General features: G+C 37.5%; 1 protein-coding gene across 3 annotated transcripts in view; it reads left to right on the top strand.

Annotated features, from left to right (window-relative positions):
• OXSR1 (oxidative stress responsive kinase 1) overlaps nucleotides 1–20,251 on the top strand; it is a 101,354-nt gene that overhangs the window by 59,502 nt on the left and 21,601 nt on the right. For all 3 annotated transcript variants that reach the window (XM_032648576.1, XM_032648577.1, XM_032648578.1), the window contains 5 exons: nucleotides 7,316–7,425; nucleotides 9,917–10,018; nucleotides 13,868–14,001; nucleotides 17,904–17,952; nucleotides 18,567–18,632. In XM_032648576.1, the coding sequence (XP_032504467.1) occupies nucleotides 7,316–7,425; nucleotides 9,917–10,018; nucleotides 13,868–14,001; nucleotides 17,904–17,952; nucleotides 18,567–18,632 (461 nt within the window). The remainder of the gene's footprint in view (nucleotides 1–7,315; nucleotides 7,426–9,916; nucleotides 10,019–13,867; nucleotides 14,002–17,903; nucleotides 17,953–18,566; nucleotides 18,633–20,251) is intronic.

Genomic DNA, 20,251 nt, shown 5'->3' with positions numbered 1-20,251 from the left:
TATGGAAAAACTCAAAACAATGATGTGTGAATAAAATCTAAATATCAATAAGGAGAGAAAACCTCAAAAGAAACCAAAAAGAAATTCTGGAGCTACAATAACTTTTATTGTGAAATGAAAAACTCACTAGAAGGATTTAAATGCAGATTTGAGCTGGCAGAAGAAATAACTGGTGAACTTGAAGATAGAAAAATGGAAATTATCAAGTCTAAGGAACAGAAAGGAAAATGATTGAAGAAAAGTGAATAGAGCCTGAGGGACCTGTTTGGATACCATTAAGCAGACCAACATACACACTGTGGGAGGCCTAGAAGGAGAAGAAAGGGGCAGAGAGAATATTTGAAGAAATAATGGCTGGAGGGCTTCCCTGGTGGCGCAGTGGTTGAGAGTCCACCTGCCGATGCAGGGGACACGGGTTCGTGCCCCGGTCCGGGAAGATCCCTCATGCCACAGAGCAGCTGGGCCCGTGAGCCATGGCCACTGAGCCTGCGCGTCTGGAGCCTGTGCTGCACAACGGGAGAGGCCACAACAGTGAGAGGCCCGCGTACCACACACAAAAAAATAATAATGGCTGGAAACATCTCAAATTTGATGAAAGACAAACATCTGAGAAGCTCAGTGATCTCCAACTAAGGTGAACTCTGAGAGACTCAGAGACTCCCATTATAATCAAACTTATAAAAGGCAAAGACAAAGAATTTTGAAAACAGCGAGAGAAAAGTGACTCATCACATACAAGGGTCCTAAATAAGGTTGTCAGCAGATTTCTTATCAGAAACTTCGGAGGCCAGAAGGCAGAGAGACAGTATATTCAAAGTGCTGAAAGAAAAAGTGTCAACCAAGAATCATATATCCAGTAAAACTGTTTTTCAAAAATGAGGGAGAAATTAAGACATTTCCAGATAAACAAAAGCTGAGGGAATAGACCTGCCCTGTAAGAAATGCTCAAGCGAGTCTTGCAAGGTAAAATCGGAGGACCCTAGACAGTAACTGCAAGCAGTATGAAGAAATAAAGATCTCAGTAAAGGTAAATACATGGGGATGTATAAAAGCTAGTAGTATTGTAACAATGGTTTGTAACTGCACTTTTTGTTTTCTACATAATTTAAGAGACTGATACATTGCTAAAAACAGTTATTGGTCTAAAACTTGGTATTACTTGGTATTGGTTTGTAACTCCAAGTCTTCTTTTCTACGTAATTTAAGAGACTAATGCATTTAAAAGAATGATTAGTTCATGTTTTTGAGCACACAGTTTATTAAGATGTAATTTTATGATGACAACGACAACCAAAAGAGGTGAGAATAGCGCTGTAAAGGAGAAGAGTTTTTGTATGTTATTGAAGTTAAGCTGATGTAAATTCAAATTAGATTGTTACAACTTTACCATGGTAAATGTAATCCCTATGGTAACCATAAAGAGAATAGCTATAGAATATAAACAAAAGAAAATGAGAAAAAAAATTAAGCATTTTACAACAAAAAATTAAGCACAAAATAAGTAATATAGGAAATGAGGGACCAAAAAGCTATGTCATATGAAAAAAATAACACAATGACAGAAGTAAGTCCCTCCTTATCAATAATTGCTTTAAATGTAGATGAATTAACTGTCCAATTAAAGACAGAGATTGACAGGATGGATAAAAACATGATCCAGTTATATGCTATCTATAAGCAAGTCACTTTAGATCCAAAGACACAAATAGATTGAAAGTGAAAGGATGGAAAAATATATCCTATGCAAATAGTAACTAACTAAAAGAGAGCAGAGGTGGCTACTCTAATATCAGACAAAATAGACTTTAAATCAAAAAAGGTTACCAGGATGTGGGGGGGGTGAATTGGAAGATTGCGATTGACATATATACACTAGTATGTGTAAAATAGATAACTAATGAGAACCTACGGTATAGCACAGGGAACTCTACTTGGTGCTCTATGGTGACCTAAATGGGAAGGAAATACAAAAAAGAGGGGATATATGTATATGTATGGCTGATTCACTTTGCTGTACAGCAGAAACTGACACAGCAGTGTAAAGCAACTATACTCTAATTAAAAAAAAAAAAGGTTACAAGAGACAAAGAAGTACATTACATATTTTTTTAACCTTTTATTTTATATTGGAGTATAGCCAGTTAACAATGTTGTGATAGTTTCAGGTACACAGCAAAGTGACTCAGCCATACATATACATGTATCCAGTCTCCCCTAAGTTCCCCTTCCATCCAGGCTGCCACATAACATTGAGCAGAGTTCCCTGTGCTATACAGTAGGTCCTTGTTGGTTATCCATTTTAAATATAGCAGTGTGTACATGTCCATCCCAAACTCCCTAACTCTCCCTTTCCCCCCGGTAACCATAAGTTCATTCTCTAAGTCTGTGAGTCTGTTTCTGTTTTGTAAGTAAGTTCATTTGGGTCATTTCTTTTTAGATTCCGCATATAAGGGATATCATACAATATTTCTCTTCTCTGTCTGATTTAAGGAAGTACATTACATATTAATAAAAGGTTAAATACAACAAGTAGATACAACACTTATAAATATCCATGCACCTATTAACATAACAGCAAAATATATGGAGCAAAAAATGACAGAAGTGAAGGGTACTGTAGATACCTTTACAATACTGAAGGAAACAGTAGAGAGCTCTATAATAATAGTTGGGGACTTCAGTACTCCACTCTTAATAATGGGTAGAACAGACAGAAGATAAGGAAATAGAGGACTTAACACATTGACCTTCTAGATCTAACAGACATATACGGAACACTCTACCCAACAGGAACAGCATACACATTCTTCTCAAGTGCCCAAGGGACATTTTCCAGGATAGACCATATGTTAGGCCACAGATTAAGTGATATCATCTGACCACAATGGGGTAAAGCTAGAAACCAACAACAGAGGATGGGAAAATTCACAAATTTATGGAAACTAAGCACACATTTTCACAACCAGTGGATGAAGGAAGACATCACAAGGGAAACTAGAAAATACTTAGAAATGAATGAAAACAAAATCACAACCATACCAGAACTCAGGGGACACAGTGAAAGCATTGCTAAGGGGCAGATTTATAGCTTTAGATGCTTTCTTTAACAAGAAAGATAGCACATCAACAACCTAACTTTACAGCTTAAGGAACTAGAAAAAGAAGAAACTGAACCCAAAGCTAGCAGAAGAAGGAAATAATAAAATTTAGAGTTGAGAAAAGGAAATAGAGAATAGAAAAGCAATAGAGGGAATCAATGAAGCCCGAAGATCACCAAAATTGACAAACCTTTAAGTAGACTAAGAAAAAAAGAAAGAAGATTCAAATGACTAAAATCAGAAACAGGGACTTCCCTCGTGGTCCAATGGTTAAGAATCTGCCTTCCAGTGCAGGGGACGTGGGTTTGATCCCTGGTCAGGAAACTGGGATCCCACATGCCATGGGGCAATTGGACCCACGTGCTGCATCCACTGAGCATGCGGGTCACAACTAGAGAGGCTGCATGCTACAACTACTGAGCCCTCGCGCCACAGTGAGGAGCCCGCGTGCCCTGGCAGAGGATCCCATGTGCCGCAATGAAGATTCCAACGAAGATCCCACGTGCTGCAGCTGAAACCCAATGCAGCCAAAAATAAAATAAATAAATAAATACTTTTTAAAAATAAAAGAATCAGAAACAAAAATGGGGACATAACTACCAATTCCACCCAAATAAAAAGGATTATAAGATGGTATTATGAACAATTGTACTCCAACAAATTGGATAACCTAGATGGACAAATTCCTTGAAACACAAAACCTAACAAGGTGAAATCATGAAGAAGTAGAAAATCTGAAATGACCTATAACTAGCACAGAGATTGAATCAGTAATCAAAAATTTTCTGACAGAGAAAAGCCCTGGACTCGATGGTTTCACTGGTGAATTCTATCAAACATTTAAAGAAGAACTAGGGGCTTCCCTGGTGGTTCAGTGCTAAAGAATCCACCTTACAATTCAGGGAATGCGGGTCTGATCCCTGGTCAGGGGACTAAGATCCCACATGCCGCAGGGCAACTGAGCCAGCATGCCACAACTACTGAGCTCACATGCCTCAACAAGACCAAAAGTCAGACAAAGACACTAACAAGAAAAGACTACTTACTACAGACTAGTATCCATTATGAACTTGATGTAGATATTTTCAGCAAAATAACTAGCAAATCAAATTCAGTAGCATATTAAATGGATCATATACCATGGCCAAATAGGATTTCTTTGGAATGCAAGGATGATTCAACATATGAAAATTATTGTTATACATGACGTTAACAGAAAGAAAAAGAAAACCCACCTGATCACCTCAGTGAAGAACAAGCATTTGAGAAAATTTAACACCCTTTCATGATAGAAACATGCAACAAAGTAGGAACAGAAGGAAACTTCCTCAACATACTAAAAGCCATATATGAATAACCTACAATGAACATCATACTCAGTGATGAAAGGTTTTACTCTGAGTTCAGGAACACAGGAAGGATGTCTGCTTTTGCCACTTCTATTCAACACAGTACTGGAAGTTCTAGATTGAACAGTTAGGCAAGAAAAAAAATAAAAGACATTCAAACTAGAAAGAAAGAGGTAAACTTATGTCTGTTTGCAGATTTTATGATCTTATATGTAGAAAACCCTAAACATTACATAAAGAACTACTTGAGAGACTTCCCTGGTGGTCTAGTGGTTAAGAATCTTCTTTCCAGTGCAGGGGACACAGACTCGATCCCTAGTCAGGGAACTAAAATCCCACATGCCATGGGGCCACTAAGCCCACGCCACAACTACAGAGCCCATGTGCTCTGGAGCCTGCACGCCACAACTACAGAGCCCACGTGCCACAACTACTGAGCCCGCACGCCACAACTAGAGAGAAGCCCGCACGCCACAACAAAGATCCCACATGCTGCAACGAAAGATCCCACGTGCCGCAACTAAGACCCAACGCAGCCAAAAGATAAAATAAATAAATATTTTTAAAAAAAACCTATTTGAACTAATAAATGAATTTTGTAAAGTAGGATGCAAAGTCAACAGACATAAATCAGTCACAGACTTCCCTGGTGGTCCAGTGGGTGAGACTGCACGTTCCTAATGCCAGGGGCCTGGGTTCAATCCCTGGTCAGGGAACTGGATCCTGCACACATGCTGCAACTAAGAGTTCTCATTCTGCAACTAAGAAGTCCACATGCCGCAGCTGAGTCTGCATACTGCAACTTAGAAGCCATCATGCCACAATTAAAGATCCTGCATGCCGCAGTGAATATCCCACATGCTGCAACTAAGACCTGGCGCAGCCAAAATAAATAAATAAAGATAAATAAAAATAAAATGGTAATCTTTAACAAAAATCAGTTGCATTTTCTACACTAACAGTGAACAATTTGAAAAAGAAATTACAAAACAATCCCATTTACAAGTAGCATCAAAAAGAATAAAATACTTAGCAGTTAACTTAATCAAGGAGGTAGAATACTTGTACAATGAAAACTATAAAACATTGCTGAAAGAAATTAAAGAGGATGTAAATGAATGGAACCACATCCCCCTGTTCATGGATTGGAAAACTTACTATTGTTAAAAAGTCAATACTCCCCAAAGTAATTTATAGATTCAGTGCAATCCCTATCAAAGCCCCAATGACATTTTTTTTTTTTGCAGCAATAGAAAAAAAAAATCCTAAAATTCATATGGAGTCTCAGGGAACCTCAAATAGCCAAAACAGTCTTGAAAAAAAAAAATGAACAAAGCAGGCGGACTCATACTTCCTGTTTTCAAAGCTTACTACAAAACAACAGTAATATAAACAGTATGTTATTGACATAAAGATAGGTATAGAGACCAGTGGAATAGAATAGAAAGCTCAGAAATAAACCCTCGTACATATGGTCAAATGATTTTTGACAAGGGTGTCAAGGCTATTCAATGGGGAAAAGACAGTCTTTTCAACAAATGGTGCTGGGAAAACTGAATATCCCAATGCAAAAGAATGAAGTTGGACCCTTAGCTAACACTATATTCAAAAATTAACTCAAAATGGACCTAAATATATGACCTAAAACAATAAAACACTTAGAAGAAAACATAGGGCAAAAGTTTCACGATGTTGAATTTAGCAGTGATTTCTTAGATATGACACCAAAGGCACAGGCAACAAAAGAATAAAAATAGACAAGTTGGATTTCATGAAAATTTAAAAATTTTGTGCATTAAAAGACACTCTCCACAGGGTTAGAAGGCAACCCACAAAATGGGAGAAAAGATTTGCAAGTCATGTATCTGGTAAGAGATTTATAATATCCAGAATATATAGAGAACTCCTAAAACTTAACAACAAAAAATCAATTTTAAAATTTAATAGACATTTCTCCAAAGAAGATATTCCAATGTCCAGAAAGCACATGAAAAGATGCTCAGTATCACTAATCATCAGGGAAGAATACAAGTCAAAACTAAAAGGAGATACTAACCCATTAGGATGGCTGTTATCAAAAAATAGAAAATAACAAGGATGTGGAGAAATCTGAATCCTTGTTCACTATTGGTAGGAACGTAAAATGGTACAGCTGTTGTGGGAAAGAGTATGGCAATTCCTTAAATCAATTAAAAATAAAAATACCGTATGATCCAGCAATTCCACTTCTGAATGGAATTATATGCCAAAGAACTGAAAGCAGGGACTGAAACAGGTATTTGTGTACCTATTTTCATAGCAGCGTTATTTACAATGGCTAAAACTTGGAAGCAACTTAAGTGTCCATCAGTGGATGAATGAATACACAAAATGTAGTATATACATACAATGCAATATTATTCAACCTCTAAAGGAAGGAAATTCTGACATATGCTACAACATGGATGAACCTTGAAGATCTTACGCTAAGTGAAATAAGTCAGTTATAAAAAGATATACTGTATGATTCCACTTACATGAAATACTTAAGAGCAGTCAAAATCATAGAGACAGAAAGTAGAATGGTGGTTGCCAGGGGCTGGGGAGAAGAGGCAACTGGAGTTAGTGTTTAATGGATATAGTATTTCATTTGGGAAGATGAAAAGAATGGATCGGAGCAAGGAGGAAAATCTGAGGAGATGATGATTGTGGAGGTGGAGAGGAATGGAGTGAGGAATCTGTTAAGCTATGTCTTAATTTAGTCAAGAAGTTTAGCAGAAAGAAGAGAAAAGGTCATGCTGTGTATATAGGACCATAACTATATTACTTTCCTATCTATTTATGTTAGTTACTATACTTTTAATGCCTTGCTGTTGTATTCTATTTTAGACTTTGGAGTTAGTGCTTTTTTAGCAACTGGTGGTGACATTACCCGAAATAAAGTTAGAAAAACCTTTGTTGGAACCCCTTGCTGGATGGCACCTGAAGTTATGGAACAGGTACTGTGTCTTTTGTCTTTTTAAAATGATTTGGGGTTTTGTTACAAAATTGAAAAAATTGAGTAGTGTTTGCTTTTGTTTGTTCTACTAGGTTAGCTTTGGGAAGTACGTCTCTGTTCCTTAAGACTGGTCCATGCTTTAAAAAAAAAAAAAAAAAACTCTAGAATCTTAACAAAGGACATATGAATCTCAAGATTTATACAGAAGGCAACCTAAGGAATAATATACAAGATTGATTTAATGCTAATATCCTTAGTACAAATTAAATGACCTGACTTTTTTTACATGTAGTTTCATTGCTATGGCTCTTGAAGGACTAGTTTTCTCCAAGTCCCTCTTTCCCAGTTGTCAAACAAACTGTAGTCTGATGTCGCTCATCCCATCACCTAATGGAAACTGCTATTTCTCCAATCCAGTGCTCATTTTTTTGCTCCTTGTTTTGCTCTTTGTGGCATTTGAAACTGTTGACCTTTTCCCCCTTTACTCACATCCTTAGCTTCCTCATTCTTCATCTACTTGTCGGGCCATTTCTCTGGCTTCTCTTCTGGCTTTCCTTCTACTGCTAAATGACACTGCTCCCCAGCATCTTGTTTCTGACTCTTCTATTCTCTGACGACACATACTATTTTCATCTCCACTTCCCACCTGTTAATTATTTCTAAATTATATCCAGTCGAGTCTTGTTTTTTAAGCCTCTGGATAGATATTTCCAATTCCCTATAGATGTTTTACATAAATGTCTTATGTCAAACTCAGTATGTAGAACTGAATCTACTTTTTATTCTGTTACAATAAAATACAATACAGTACAGGCCTATAGTGACCCTGTTGGTGAGGGAAGGCTTCCCATGCTAGGGTTATGGGGATGGCTGAACGCACAGCACCTGACACTGGGCCTAATGAGATTGACAGCAGTTTATTATTTGTATGTACACATATCTGGAGGCAGAGGACACTGCATGCCCCACGGGGTTGCACTTAGGAAGGAAAAGAACAAACAGTTGCTGAAGGAGACAGGCTTTGTAGTATCAAGAGAGTGATATGCCCTTTGGTTTCCTTGTGAAGGTGTGATTGGCTTGTTTGAACAATTCTGACGGCTGGCAGGGAAACCTGCTACTCAGGAATAAACAGGAACTGTACCTGATCCATTTGATATGCAGGGTTGTTGGGCCTAGGGGGCCTTCTCCTTGGGAGGAGACCGGGGAAGGGAACTTTCGCTTAGGTCAGTAGAGGTCCTCCTGTTTACCCAATGTTGAAGCAGCACGTAATATGGAGCTTTAATTTTAGGTCTCAAACCACACACTCCCCAAACCTGTTTCTCCTCCTATATTGCTTAGGATAGAAAATTAAAATATTTAATTATATAATATGCTAGTGACAGTATAAAGGAGAGAAATTTGGCAACATATTCACACCAACAACTTTAAAAATATTCTCACCCTTGGTAACTTTTTTCATTCTAAAAATTAAGGTGATAAAACAATACCATAACACAGAGGAATTAATGGGGAGGGTGTGGGACATATATGTAATGGAGTGTTACGCAGCCATAAAAAGGAACAAAATTGGGTCATTTGTAGAGATGTGGATGGACCTGGAGACTGTCATACAGAGTGAGGTGAGTCAGAAAAAGAAAAACATTAACGCATATATGTGGAATCTAGAAAAATGGTGTAGATGATCTTATTTGCAAAGCAGAGATAGAGACACAGATGTGGAGAACAGGCATGTGGACGCCAAGGGGGAAGAGGGGGTGGGATGAACTGGAAGATTGGGATTGATATATATACACTATTGATACTGTGTATAAAATAGATAACTAATAAGAACCTACTGTGTAGCACAAGGAACTCTACTCAGTGCTCTCTGGTGACCTAAGTGGGAAGGAAATCCAAAAAAAAGAGGATATATGTATACGTGTGGCTGATTCACTTTGCTGTACAGTAGAAACTAGCACGGCATTGTGAAGCAACTATACACCAATAAAAATTAATTTAAAAAAAGAAAAAAACAATACCATAACATAGGAAATTGGGAAAACTATGCCTAAGACTGCCTAACATTTTTTTTTTGTTCTAGTTCTTTCTAGTTTTTTTCTTTAATAGGCTATATATCTGTTTGTAATAGGACCAGAACTTATGAAAACTTTTGTAATCGTTTTTCTTCATAAGTGCTTTATCATATAACATCATAAAGTGGTTTTCCATATTTTCATATAGAATTCATTAATTTTGCTTTTAGTTGAGTGTATAATACTTTTTTAAATGAATATACCATACTTAACTATTTCCCTATTGTTGGTGAACATTCATTCAGTTTTCTTTCTTTCCTTTTCTTTTTTCCTCTTACCAAGTATATTTGGCTTTTGCCAACTTTAGATTATATTTTATTGGCTTAAAATTTATGGTTCTTGATACATATTAGAAGCTACCTTTTAAAAGTGCTTTTAGGGTGGTAAAAATAATCTTGTACATCTCTCTGTTCTGTACAGGTCCGGGGTTATGATTTTAAAGCTGACATCTGGAGTTTTGGGATCACGGCAATTGAACTGGCCACAGGGGCAGCTCCTTATCATAACTATCCGCCAATGAAGGTGAAGCTCATATTCAAAGTACTACCCCAGCTCATGCCTCAATTCTCTTTCAGAGCCTTACTTCATTTGGCATTCTTTTTTTGTTGTTGTTCTCCTTCACTTTATTTATTTATTTAACATCTTTATTGGAGTATAATTGCTTTACAATGGTGTATTAGTTTCTGCTTTATAACAAAGTGAATCAGCTATGCATATACATATATCCCCATATCTCCTCCCTCTTGCATCTCCCTCCCACCCTCCCCATACCACCCCTTTAGGTGGTCACAAAGCACTGAGCTGATCTCCCTGTGCTATGTGGCTGCTTCCCACTAGCTAGCTTTTTTTTTTTTTTTTTTGCGGTATGCGGGCCTCTCACTGTTGTGGCCTCTCCTGTTGCAGAGCACAGGCTCCGGACGCGCAGGCTTAGCGGCCATGGCTCACGGGCCCAGCCACTCCGCGGCATGTGGGATCCTCCCAGACCAGGGCATGAACCCGTGGCCCCTGCATTGGCAGGCGGACTCTCAACCACTGCGCCACCAGGGAAACCCTAGCTAGCTATTTTACATTTGGTAGTGTATATATGTCCATGCCACTCTCTCACTTCATCCCAGCTTACCCTTCACCCCACCCCATGTCCTCAAGTCCATTCTCTACGTCTGCATCTTTATTCCTGTCCTGCCCTTGGGTTCTTCAGAACCTTGTTTTTTTTAAAGATTCCATATATATGTGTTAGCATACAGTATTTGTTTTTCTCTTCCTGACTTACTTCACTCTGTGTGACAGACTCTGGGTCCATCCACCTCACTACAAATAACTCAGTTTCGTTTCTTTTTATGACTGAGTAATATTCCATTGTATATATGTGCCACATTTTCTTTATCCATTCATCTGTCGCTGGACACTTAGGTTGCTTCCATGTCCTGGCTATTGTAAATAGAGCTGCAGTGAACATTGGGGTACATGACTCTTTTTGAATTATGTTTTGCTCAGAGTATATGCCCAGTAGTGGGATTGCTGGGTCATATGGTAGTTCTATTTTTAGTTTTTTAATGAACCTCCATACTGTTCTCCATAGTGGCTGTATCAATTTACATTCCCACCAGCAGTACAAGAGGGTTCCCTTTTCTCCACACCCTCTCCAGCATTTATTGTTTGTACAGTTTTTGATGATGGCCATTCTGACTGGTGTGAGGTGATACCTCATTGTAGTTTTGATTTGCTTTTCTCTAATGATTAGTGATGTTGAGCATCCTTTCATGTGTTTGTTGGCAATCTGTATCTTCTTTGGAGAAATGTCTTTTTAGGTCTTCTGCCCATTTTTGGATTGGGTTGTTTGTTTTTTTGATACTGAGCTGCTTGTAAATTTTGGAGATTAATCCTTTGTCAGTTGCTTCATTTGCAAATATTTTCTCCCATTCTGAGGGTTGTCTTTTTGTCCTGTTTATGGTTTCCTTTGCTGTGCAAAAGCTTTGAAGTTAAATTAGGTCCCATTTGTTTATTTTTGTTTTTATTTTCATTTCTCTAGGAGATGGGTCAAAAAGGATCGTGCTATGATTTATGTCTATGTTTTCCTCTAAGAGTTTTATAGTGTCTTGCCTTATATTTAGGTCTTTAATCCATTTTGAGTTTATTTTTGTGTATGGTGTTAGGGAGTGTTCTAATTTCATTCTTTTAATGTAGCTGTCCAGTTTTCCCAGCACCACTTTTTGAAGAGGCTGTCTTTTCTCCATTGTATATTCTTGCCTCCTTTGTCAAAAATAAGGTGACCACATGTGTGTGGGTTTATCTCTGGGCTTTCTATCCTGTTCCATTGATCTATATTTCTGGTTTTGTGCCAGTACCATACTGTCTTGATTACTGTAGCTTTGTAGTATAGTCTGAAGTCTGGGAGCCTGATTCGTTTGACATTCTTATCCATAGAATTCTGCCCTGCATTCCTTCTAACTCCTGTAGCAGTTAAAATCTCTATTAGATATTTGGTATTTAGCATTGGGTGACTTTACATTGTAGTTGAGCTTTTTATATGATGACTCACCATCTCCTGACTGTAACTAGTTTGATATTAGGATCTGTTGTGTCTTATTTTAGGGTGTGTTCCCCACAGTCACTTGTGTAGAACAGCCTCAGTGGGGATGATGATCATTTCTACTTTATAAGGTTGTTGGAAGGGTTACATGTTAATAGTAATTATCACTAACATTGATTCAGCACTTATCTGTGCCAGACACTGTTTTTAAGTGCTTTTAAGTGTTTGAAGTGCTTTTCATATGTTAAATAAGATCCATGCAAAGTGTTCATGTGCCATACATATATATCATTCTCACTGTTATTGAATAAAAGTTTGCTTTGTAGTAGGACACTAAGCAGCTTTTATTAAAAGGCCTCTTATATCCTGAAGGAGTAGTTACTTGAAACGTAGTTGTTAATCCTAATGCCCCAACATTAGTAATAAATGAGTTTTTTGTGTTTCAAGATGGTCCTGCCAGTACTGTTGGCAGCCATTTTTATCTGTGTGACCCCTTAATTATAATATGCACATGAATTCTATTTGTTTGTAACTGTAGCTGTTGTTTATAGTTCTGCTTGATCACTTTACAAAATGCCCTATGACTGTTTAAATTGGTGACCACCATTGTGAATTTTTGTCATAGTGATATTATTCATATATGTATGTTCTTGGTGCATTTTAGAACCTTTAAAATGTTATTTTGTCCCCTTTAACAATGTAGAGAGGGACAAAACCAGTAAGCAGATAGTATGAAAACCCTCTCTGTATCTGCATATTCAAAACATATGTATATTGACCTATATATTTGATGCGTGAAGGGTTAGTGATATTTTAAGGCCATGGTTTTTTCTTAAAGGTCAAGATTCCTAGGTGTAAGTGAATATTCACAAGGTTTTGAAAAGGATGTTTTTTTAATAACTGTAAGGTGGGAGGCTATTTTTAGGTCCAAGAAATGGCTTATTTTTGAAAAGAGGTGGGGGAGGAAGATGAGGTTTACTTTATATCATTGTAGGCGGTGACTCCTGCAGTTGTAGCCAGACATACACATGTTAACCTATTTGCTCAAAACGAGAAATACTGCCAATCTTAGTAGTTCCCTTTCAGTAAATATAAATTGAATCTGAATAGCAAGTAATAATTCTGATTATAGCCTTTTAATTTTGGTGTTGACTTTGTGCTCAGAAAAATGGCTTATACTTTTATTAAAAAGTCAAACAGTATAGAAAAACACAAATCATCCCAAATTCCACCATATAAATGTGACCTTTATTATTTACATCTCTATGCATTAAGATAGTATGTTGCCATGTCAGTCAAAGAAGGAAGAGATTTCGGATGGACAGTTGCTGCAGGAAAGGTAGGAAGAATGCAAACTAAAAGAGGCTGTAGTTTTGTTAACTGGGACATCATCAGTGATTTCTATGATTGAAGTTTCTGAGGAGTTCTGGGAAGAGAAGGTCAGGTTACAAGGGGTCAGGTTGGAACAGAGCCATGAATAGGTAAAGTCAGCAAGGTCACACTCTTAATTTTGCTATGGTTTTAATTTTTTTTAAGATAGTTTGATGGTATAAGAATGGGGACAGAGGACATGAAGAAAGGATTCCAACTAAAGGACATACAGTACAATGTTGATACAGTTGAGCCCTTGTAGGCACATGCCTGAGAAGCCAACTATACTGTTTATGTGGAAAACACCTAAATAACTCTAGTTTCCAAACAACTGGTCTAGATGTGAACTTTTAGAAAATGAAATCTGCTCGTATGTTTGGAGGTTGTCTATATTGAAAAAACTTGGCCGCAATATTTAATTTACTTTACTGAGTCTTCAGAAGTTTATATTGTATTAAAAATTCTTACAGGTTTTAATGCTGACACTGCAGAATGATCCTCCTTCTTTGGAAACTGGTGTTCAAGATAAAGAAATGCTGAAAAAGTATGGAAAATCATTTAGAAAAATGATTTCATTGTGCCTTCAAAAGGATCCAGAAAAAAGGTAAAATGTGAGATAAAGCTTACTTTTGTCTTCGTCTAATATATAAACCATTGGGGAAGCCTAAGAATCACATACATACATGCCATACGTACATACATGCACAGCGAATTCAAAGGAACTAAATACAAACATTAGGAAAAAAATGCACAGACCATTATACTAGATTGGAATGAGTGAATTACTTTCTCCCTTCTTTTTAGTATACAGTGTACCCTAAATAGTTAAGCTATTTCCTGGTTAATTTCTTATAATTATAAATCTCTATGTTACTGAAATGCCAAGTTAGTGGGAGGGCTTATTTTCAATTTGCATTTAAGAGTTGTAAGTAAAGCAGTATCTTAATGCTCTTTACAATTTTAATAACAAGAGCAATATACATAGCAAATATTATATTTAATGTCGAATAGTCATACTTATTTCCTTACTAGAAAGATATTTTAGTTAAGTGGACCAAAAAGTCAAAGAGCTTATTGTTAAACATTAGAAAAATTGGGTGGCATGTAAATAAGAGAAATATGATCATCTAATGTGTGTATCTTTATGAATTAAACAGAAGCATAGAATGTTGAAGATCATTGAATACAATCTTTTATCTTTGAGGTCAACCAAAACTCCTGATTTCTAACCTTGGGCCCTGTTCCCACTCTGTCTTATTTTTCTGTTTCACATAGTATATACATAGTCCACTCAGTTTCTTAGGACTAAGAGGTCTTTAATTTTGATTTTTCTAAAGCTCAACAAAAGTAAAAGATTTGAACTGACATCCTTGATCGTGTCTTTAGTATATTTAATGGGCTTCAAAATTTACTGTTGGAAATATTGGAAAGGGTAAGAAAACAGGCAGTAAAATTCAAACCTTTGTTTTTAGAACTTTTTTTCTCTTTCTGAATAAATTGGTATAAAACATAGGTAATGCTTTTGCTTCTGCCAAGTTAGTTGACTAAAATAACAGCATTCTCTTGTTACAAACACCCAGAAATGCTGGCTAAATCTATCAGACTTAAAAAACCAAATACAGAGATGAACTTGCAATAAAGGGATGTCTTCAGATGCCAGAATTAAAAAGGAAGCCATAAATCCAAGAACTATCATAAACTAATTCTGTGGCTCCCCTCAGTAGGACACTATTCATTCCAATAACCTACTGGTTTGGATTTTTAACTTCCAAGTGGGGACTGGAAATGAGATATTGGGCCTACCCAATGGGGATTTTGAACTGAGATCTCTGCTTAAAGTTAGGACATTCAGAAGTCTGCATCCTGAGTAAAAGGAGAGACCAAAAAACAAAAAAAAAATCTGTCCATCATCACAGAGACACAACAGAAATCTTTCCTGAATAATCCAGCCCTCTGACCTGGACATTCTGCAGGTTTACAGTCTGAATTAATACCCATATTATCCAGGAATCCACAGGATTAGAAAGTAAAACAGTTATTACTAAGCCAGTTTTATTTCTGGCAGAAGCAATTGGAAACTGTACTGTTAGAATACTTCCAAAACTCAGGTCCATGAGATTCTTTTTTTTTTTTCTTTTTTAAAATTTTATTTATTTTTGGCTGTGTTGGGTCTTTGTTGCTGCGTGCAGGCTTTCTCTAGTTGCGGCGAGCGGGGGCTACTCTGTTGCGATACATGGGCTTCTCATTGCGGTGGCTTCTCTTGTTGCGGAGCACAGGCTCTAGACGCACAGGCTTCAGTAGTTGCAGCACGCGGGCTTTGTAGTTGTGGCGTGCGGGCTCAGTAGTTTTGTCACACGGGCTTAGTTGCTGCGTGGCATGTGGGATCTTCCTGTACCAGGGACTGAACCTGTGTCCCCTGCGTTGGCAGGCAGATTCTGAACCACTGCACTGCCAGGGAAGTCCCCCATGAAATTCTTACACTGAAGAGATCACAATCCAAAGTTACAAAACGCACAGTGTAACACTACCGCTGTGAACTAGAAGCAACATTCGAAGAAATAACAGCTGAGAATTTTCTGAATTGATGAAATACCTTTATTTTCAGGCTAAGGAAATATCACCCCAGATTCCAAGTGGTATCCCTCTTTTCCCACTTGTACACATTGTCGTGAAACTACTGGACACAAAGGCAAAGAGAAGCTCTTAAATGCGACCTGAGAGAACAGATTACGTACTGAGGAATAGCAGGCAGATTGACAGCCACTTCCCCAAAAACAACAGTCAAGGCCAGAATATACTGGAACAGTGCTGAGAAAAAAAACCTGTTAACCCAGAATTCTCCATCTAGTCAAACTATCATTCAACAGTAAGCATGAAATTAAGTTATTTTTCAGACAAAATTTGAGTTTTCCAGTCATGTTTTAATCACTTAAAGAACTCCTCTAAAGTGTACTTTAGAAAGAAGGAAGTGAACCTAGAAGAAAGGAACGAATCATAAAAAACAGTGTTGTGCAAACTGTTGAACATATTGAAATTGTGACTGAATGAAAAAAATAGGAATGGTAATGTCTACTTTGTTTGCATAGCACTTCCACACTGACTCTCTCTTTTAATCTTTATAAGAATCCTCTGAGGCCCTGGTTCTCAAGCTTGAGTACATATTGGTATCACCTGGGGAGTTCTAAAAACTGCTGATACCCAGGTTTGCCCCCACAGATTCTGCTTTAAGTGTTAAGGGGAACAGCCTGGGCATCAGGATTTTTTTTTTTTAAATAAGATAAGACTTTATTTCTCTGTTTAGCAGTTCACATGTGGTATGACAACTCTATTTCAGGAGGGCAATCCAAAACGTAGGCTGCTTCTACCTTGTTGCTCTGACATAGCTAGAATATGACCCTCATGTCTTTAGTCCTAAGGATTTTTTTTTTTAACTCCCAGATATTGTAATGCACAGCAGTGTTTAAGAACCACTGCTTTTAAGGACTTGGCCAGGTAATACTGAACCTTAGAGAAGTGATTTGCTCAAGATTACATGGTAGGTATGTGGCGTTAATCAGGTCCAGTTTCTTAAGTGTAGTATTTATTATTTATTTTCAGTCATACTAGTTTGTGAAATGGACAACAGTGCCTTTATGCCAATGAAGTAAGACTGTACACAGTTGAGTTAAAAACTGAGTTTAGGGCTTCCCTGGTGGCTCAGTGGTTAAGAATCCGCCTTCCAATGCAGGGGACACAGATTCGAGCCCTGGTCCAGGAAGATCCCACATGCCACGGAGCAACTGAGCCCGTGCGCCACAACTACTGAGCCCATGCGCCGCATTTACTGAAGCCCACGTGCTCTAGAGCCCGTGCTCCGCAACAAGAGAAGCCACCACAGTGAAAAGCCCACGCACAGCAACGAAGAGTAGCCCCTGCTCGCCACAACTAGAGAAAGCCTGCACACAGCTACGAAGACCCAACACAGCCAAAAATAAGAAAAAAATAAAATTAATTAATTAAAAAAAACCTGAGTTTAGATTAAATTGGGCGACTATATGTTACTCTTAGAATCTTCAGTTTTTTTAAAGGAAATTGTGAAATTATTTTTTAAAAATATGTAGTTACCTAAGTTGAAGGCTTGCAGGCAACCATGTGGCAAGAAGCACAGGGCTTGATTTGTGAGTTTAAATATATTTTTTTGCCTCGTTAAAGCAGATAAAGCCAACTTCTTGGGAAATAATACTAAATAGCAAATATATTGAAAGCCACTAAGAAATCATGCTTTTAAAAGAAACATTTCACTAATGAATTTTTGAAAGAGCCTACAATAATTATTATCAGAACATTTCTATTTGAGTTTTTTAATTTTGTTCAATGTCTTGTACTGAGTTTATCCTTTTTGGTTTTTAGTAGGTTGAGGACAGTGGAGTACACTGAGTTTTTATCTTGATGCTCAAGAAATCATTTTTTGAAAATGAAAACCCACATTCCACTTGAATTTATAAAAACTTTCTTTTCTGGTTTTAGACCAACAGCAGCAGAACTGTTAAGGCACAAATTTTTCCAAAAAGCAAAGGTAGGACATTCTAACTTGATTTCATGTGTTCATATGATCCTCCTCAATTACCTAAATTAGGTTCACTGTTCAGATGTTGCATTAAGATGATTATTTTTGGAAGAATGACGGTAGATCAAATAATTGCTGAGGGCACTATTTATATAATCTTCGGTATATAAGATAAATGTATTTTTCATATAAATTGTCAGGTAAAACTTAAAACAGGAAAAAATGAATATTAAACTTTAGCATTATAAATAAAATCTGTGGAAAATTCTGTGAAATATACTGAACTCTCATTTCAGGGTTTACTACTGAATTAGTAAACATCTCATTTCCCAAAGATGTGGGTTAAGTAGGATGTTACTGTAGTTGGGAAATGTGGGACCATGATCCCAAAGGACATGTGTTAAAGCAAACTTTTCATAGATAATGGTTTTTACAGTACACTAAAGATTTTTCTCAATTTACAAAGTCATGGTAGTAATATACTAAGGAGCTTCAGAAGCTTTTTTCAAACTTCTTTATAAAACAGTTACTATATCACATTTTAATTGTGAATATTTCTGTGTCAGTTATTTTGTTCAATAAAAACTTCTTATGAGAAGAAAACACTTATTTTTCCTCTCCAGAATAAAGAATTTCTTCAAGAAAAAATATTGCAGAGAGCACCAACCATTTCTGAAAGAGCTAGAAAGGTAAATGGGGATTTTACTCAGTTTTTCTGGGAAATTACTTAGAATAGATTTACTTTTGCATTTTGAAAGTATATTTAACTAATACTGTGTTAACAGTATGAGTATTACTCACTTTCTTTCAGTCTTATCTTTAGCATTCTTTGATATATTCTTTTAGCAATAGTCTACTGTATGCCTTGGTATTACTCCACTATCAACTAGAATGAAAAGGTATGTTATGTAATTAATGAATTAATTCTAAATTCTGTTAAATCACTGTTTGCAACTACCAGAGTAAGTTGTAAAGTTGTGAAGTTTCTTCACACCATACAAAAACAATGAAGACACCACTTCACACCCACTAGGATAACTATATCAAAAAAAGACAAACAATAACAAGTGTTGCTAAAGATGTAGAGAGGGCTTCCCTGGTGGCGCAGTGGTTGAGAGTCCGCCTGCCGATGCAGGGGACACGGGTTCGTGCCCCGGTGTGGGAGGATCCCACATGCCGCGGAGCGGCTGGGCCCGTGAGCCATGGCCACTGAGCCTGCGCGTCCGGAGCCTGTTGCTCCGCAACGGGAGAGGCCACAACAGTGAGAGGCCCGCGTACCGCAAAAAAAAAAAAAGATGTAGAGAAATTGGAGCCCTTACACATTACTGACGGGAACGGAAAATGGTGTGGCCACTTTTAAAAAGCAGTCGGGCAGTTTCACAAAAGGCTAAACAGAGTTGCCATATGACCCAGCAATTCCACTCCTAGTCATACCCAAGAGCACTGAAAACATGTACACATAAAAATATGTACATGGGTCCAATCGCCGTCAGCCGAGGGCTGGCGGAGAGACACGCCCATGGCTGGGAAGTTGGCTGAGAAGAATAATCCACCATGCGTACTTCCGGGGATTCTCCATATTGATGGAAGAAAGTGTTCAGAGTACCAAGTGAATCCCATTGAAGCCACGTGAGGGAGATAGGAGAGGCTAAATATAGCCACATTAAAAACCATCAGCTATGTTGGAAACAGCTTCAAGCTTAACATCCACATCTATATCCTAAGCTGCTTTGGCTGAGTGAATTTCTATTAAATAACAGTATCCTTTCTCTTGGCTGACTGGAAGAACTACATGTTTTAAGAAGAAAAGAGTTTAAAAAATTAAATAATTCAGTCTTATGTCCTTCCCCCTGACTAAAGTAGAAGCCACTTCCCCATTATTTCATGATTAATGTGAAAAAGTACAGGAACAATGAGAGGAAGTTCATCTGTTTCCAGTAGTAACATTCTGGTTTCTGTTGGAATTCCATTGGCAGCAGAAGGAAGCAGCATATACCACATGCCTGCCCTATTACAATACAAAAAGCTGTCAACTTTGAAGTCTTTTGAAATGTTAGTAAAGTAGAAAAGATGATTGTGGCTTTCCTTCAATATTATTTGGGTAACCTAGCCTTAAAATAGTGAACAAACATAAGTCCTTTATCCTTAAGGCAGGACCAAACCAAGATATTAGTGGCCTAGGTAAGCTAATAATTTGGCATACCTTCAAATGGATACTTTTCAGATATTCACTCAACAGGTGTTTGGGTGAGGAGTTGGGCATGGCAGGCCTTGAGAGCGAGTGGAAAGGGGGCTGGTGGGGCCTTTC

This window comes from Phocoena sinus, chromosome 11, assembly GCF_008692025.1.
Source record: "Phocoena sinus isolate mPhoSin1 chromosome 11, mPhoSin1.pri, whole genome shotgun sequence".
Lineage (NCBI taxonomy): Eukaryota > Metazoa > Chordata > Mammalia > Artiodactyla > Phocoenidae > Phocoena > Phocoena sinus.
Note: the sequence above shows the minus strand (reverse complement) of the source record. Positions and strands in the feature narration are given on the sequence as shown.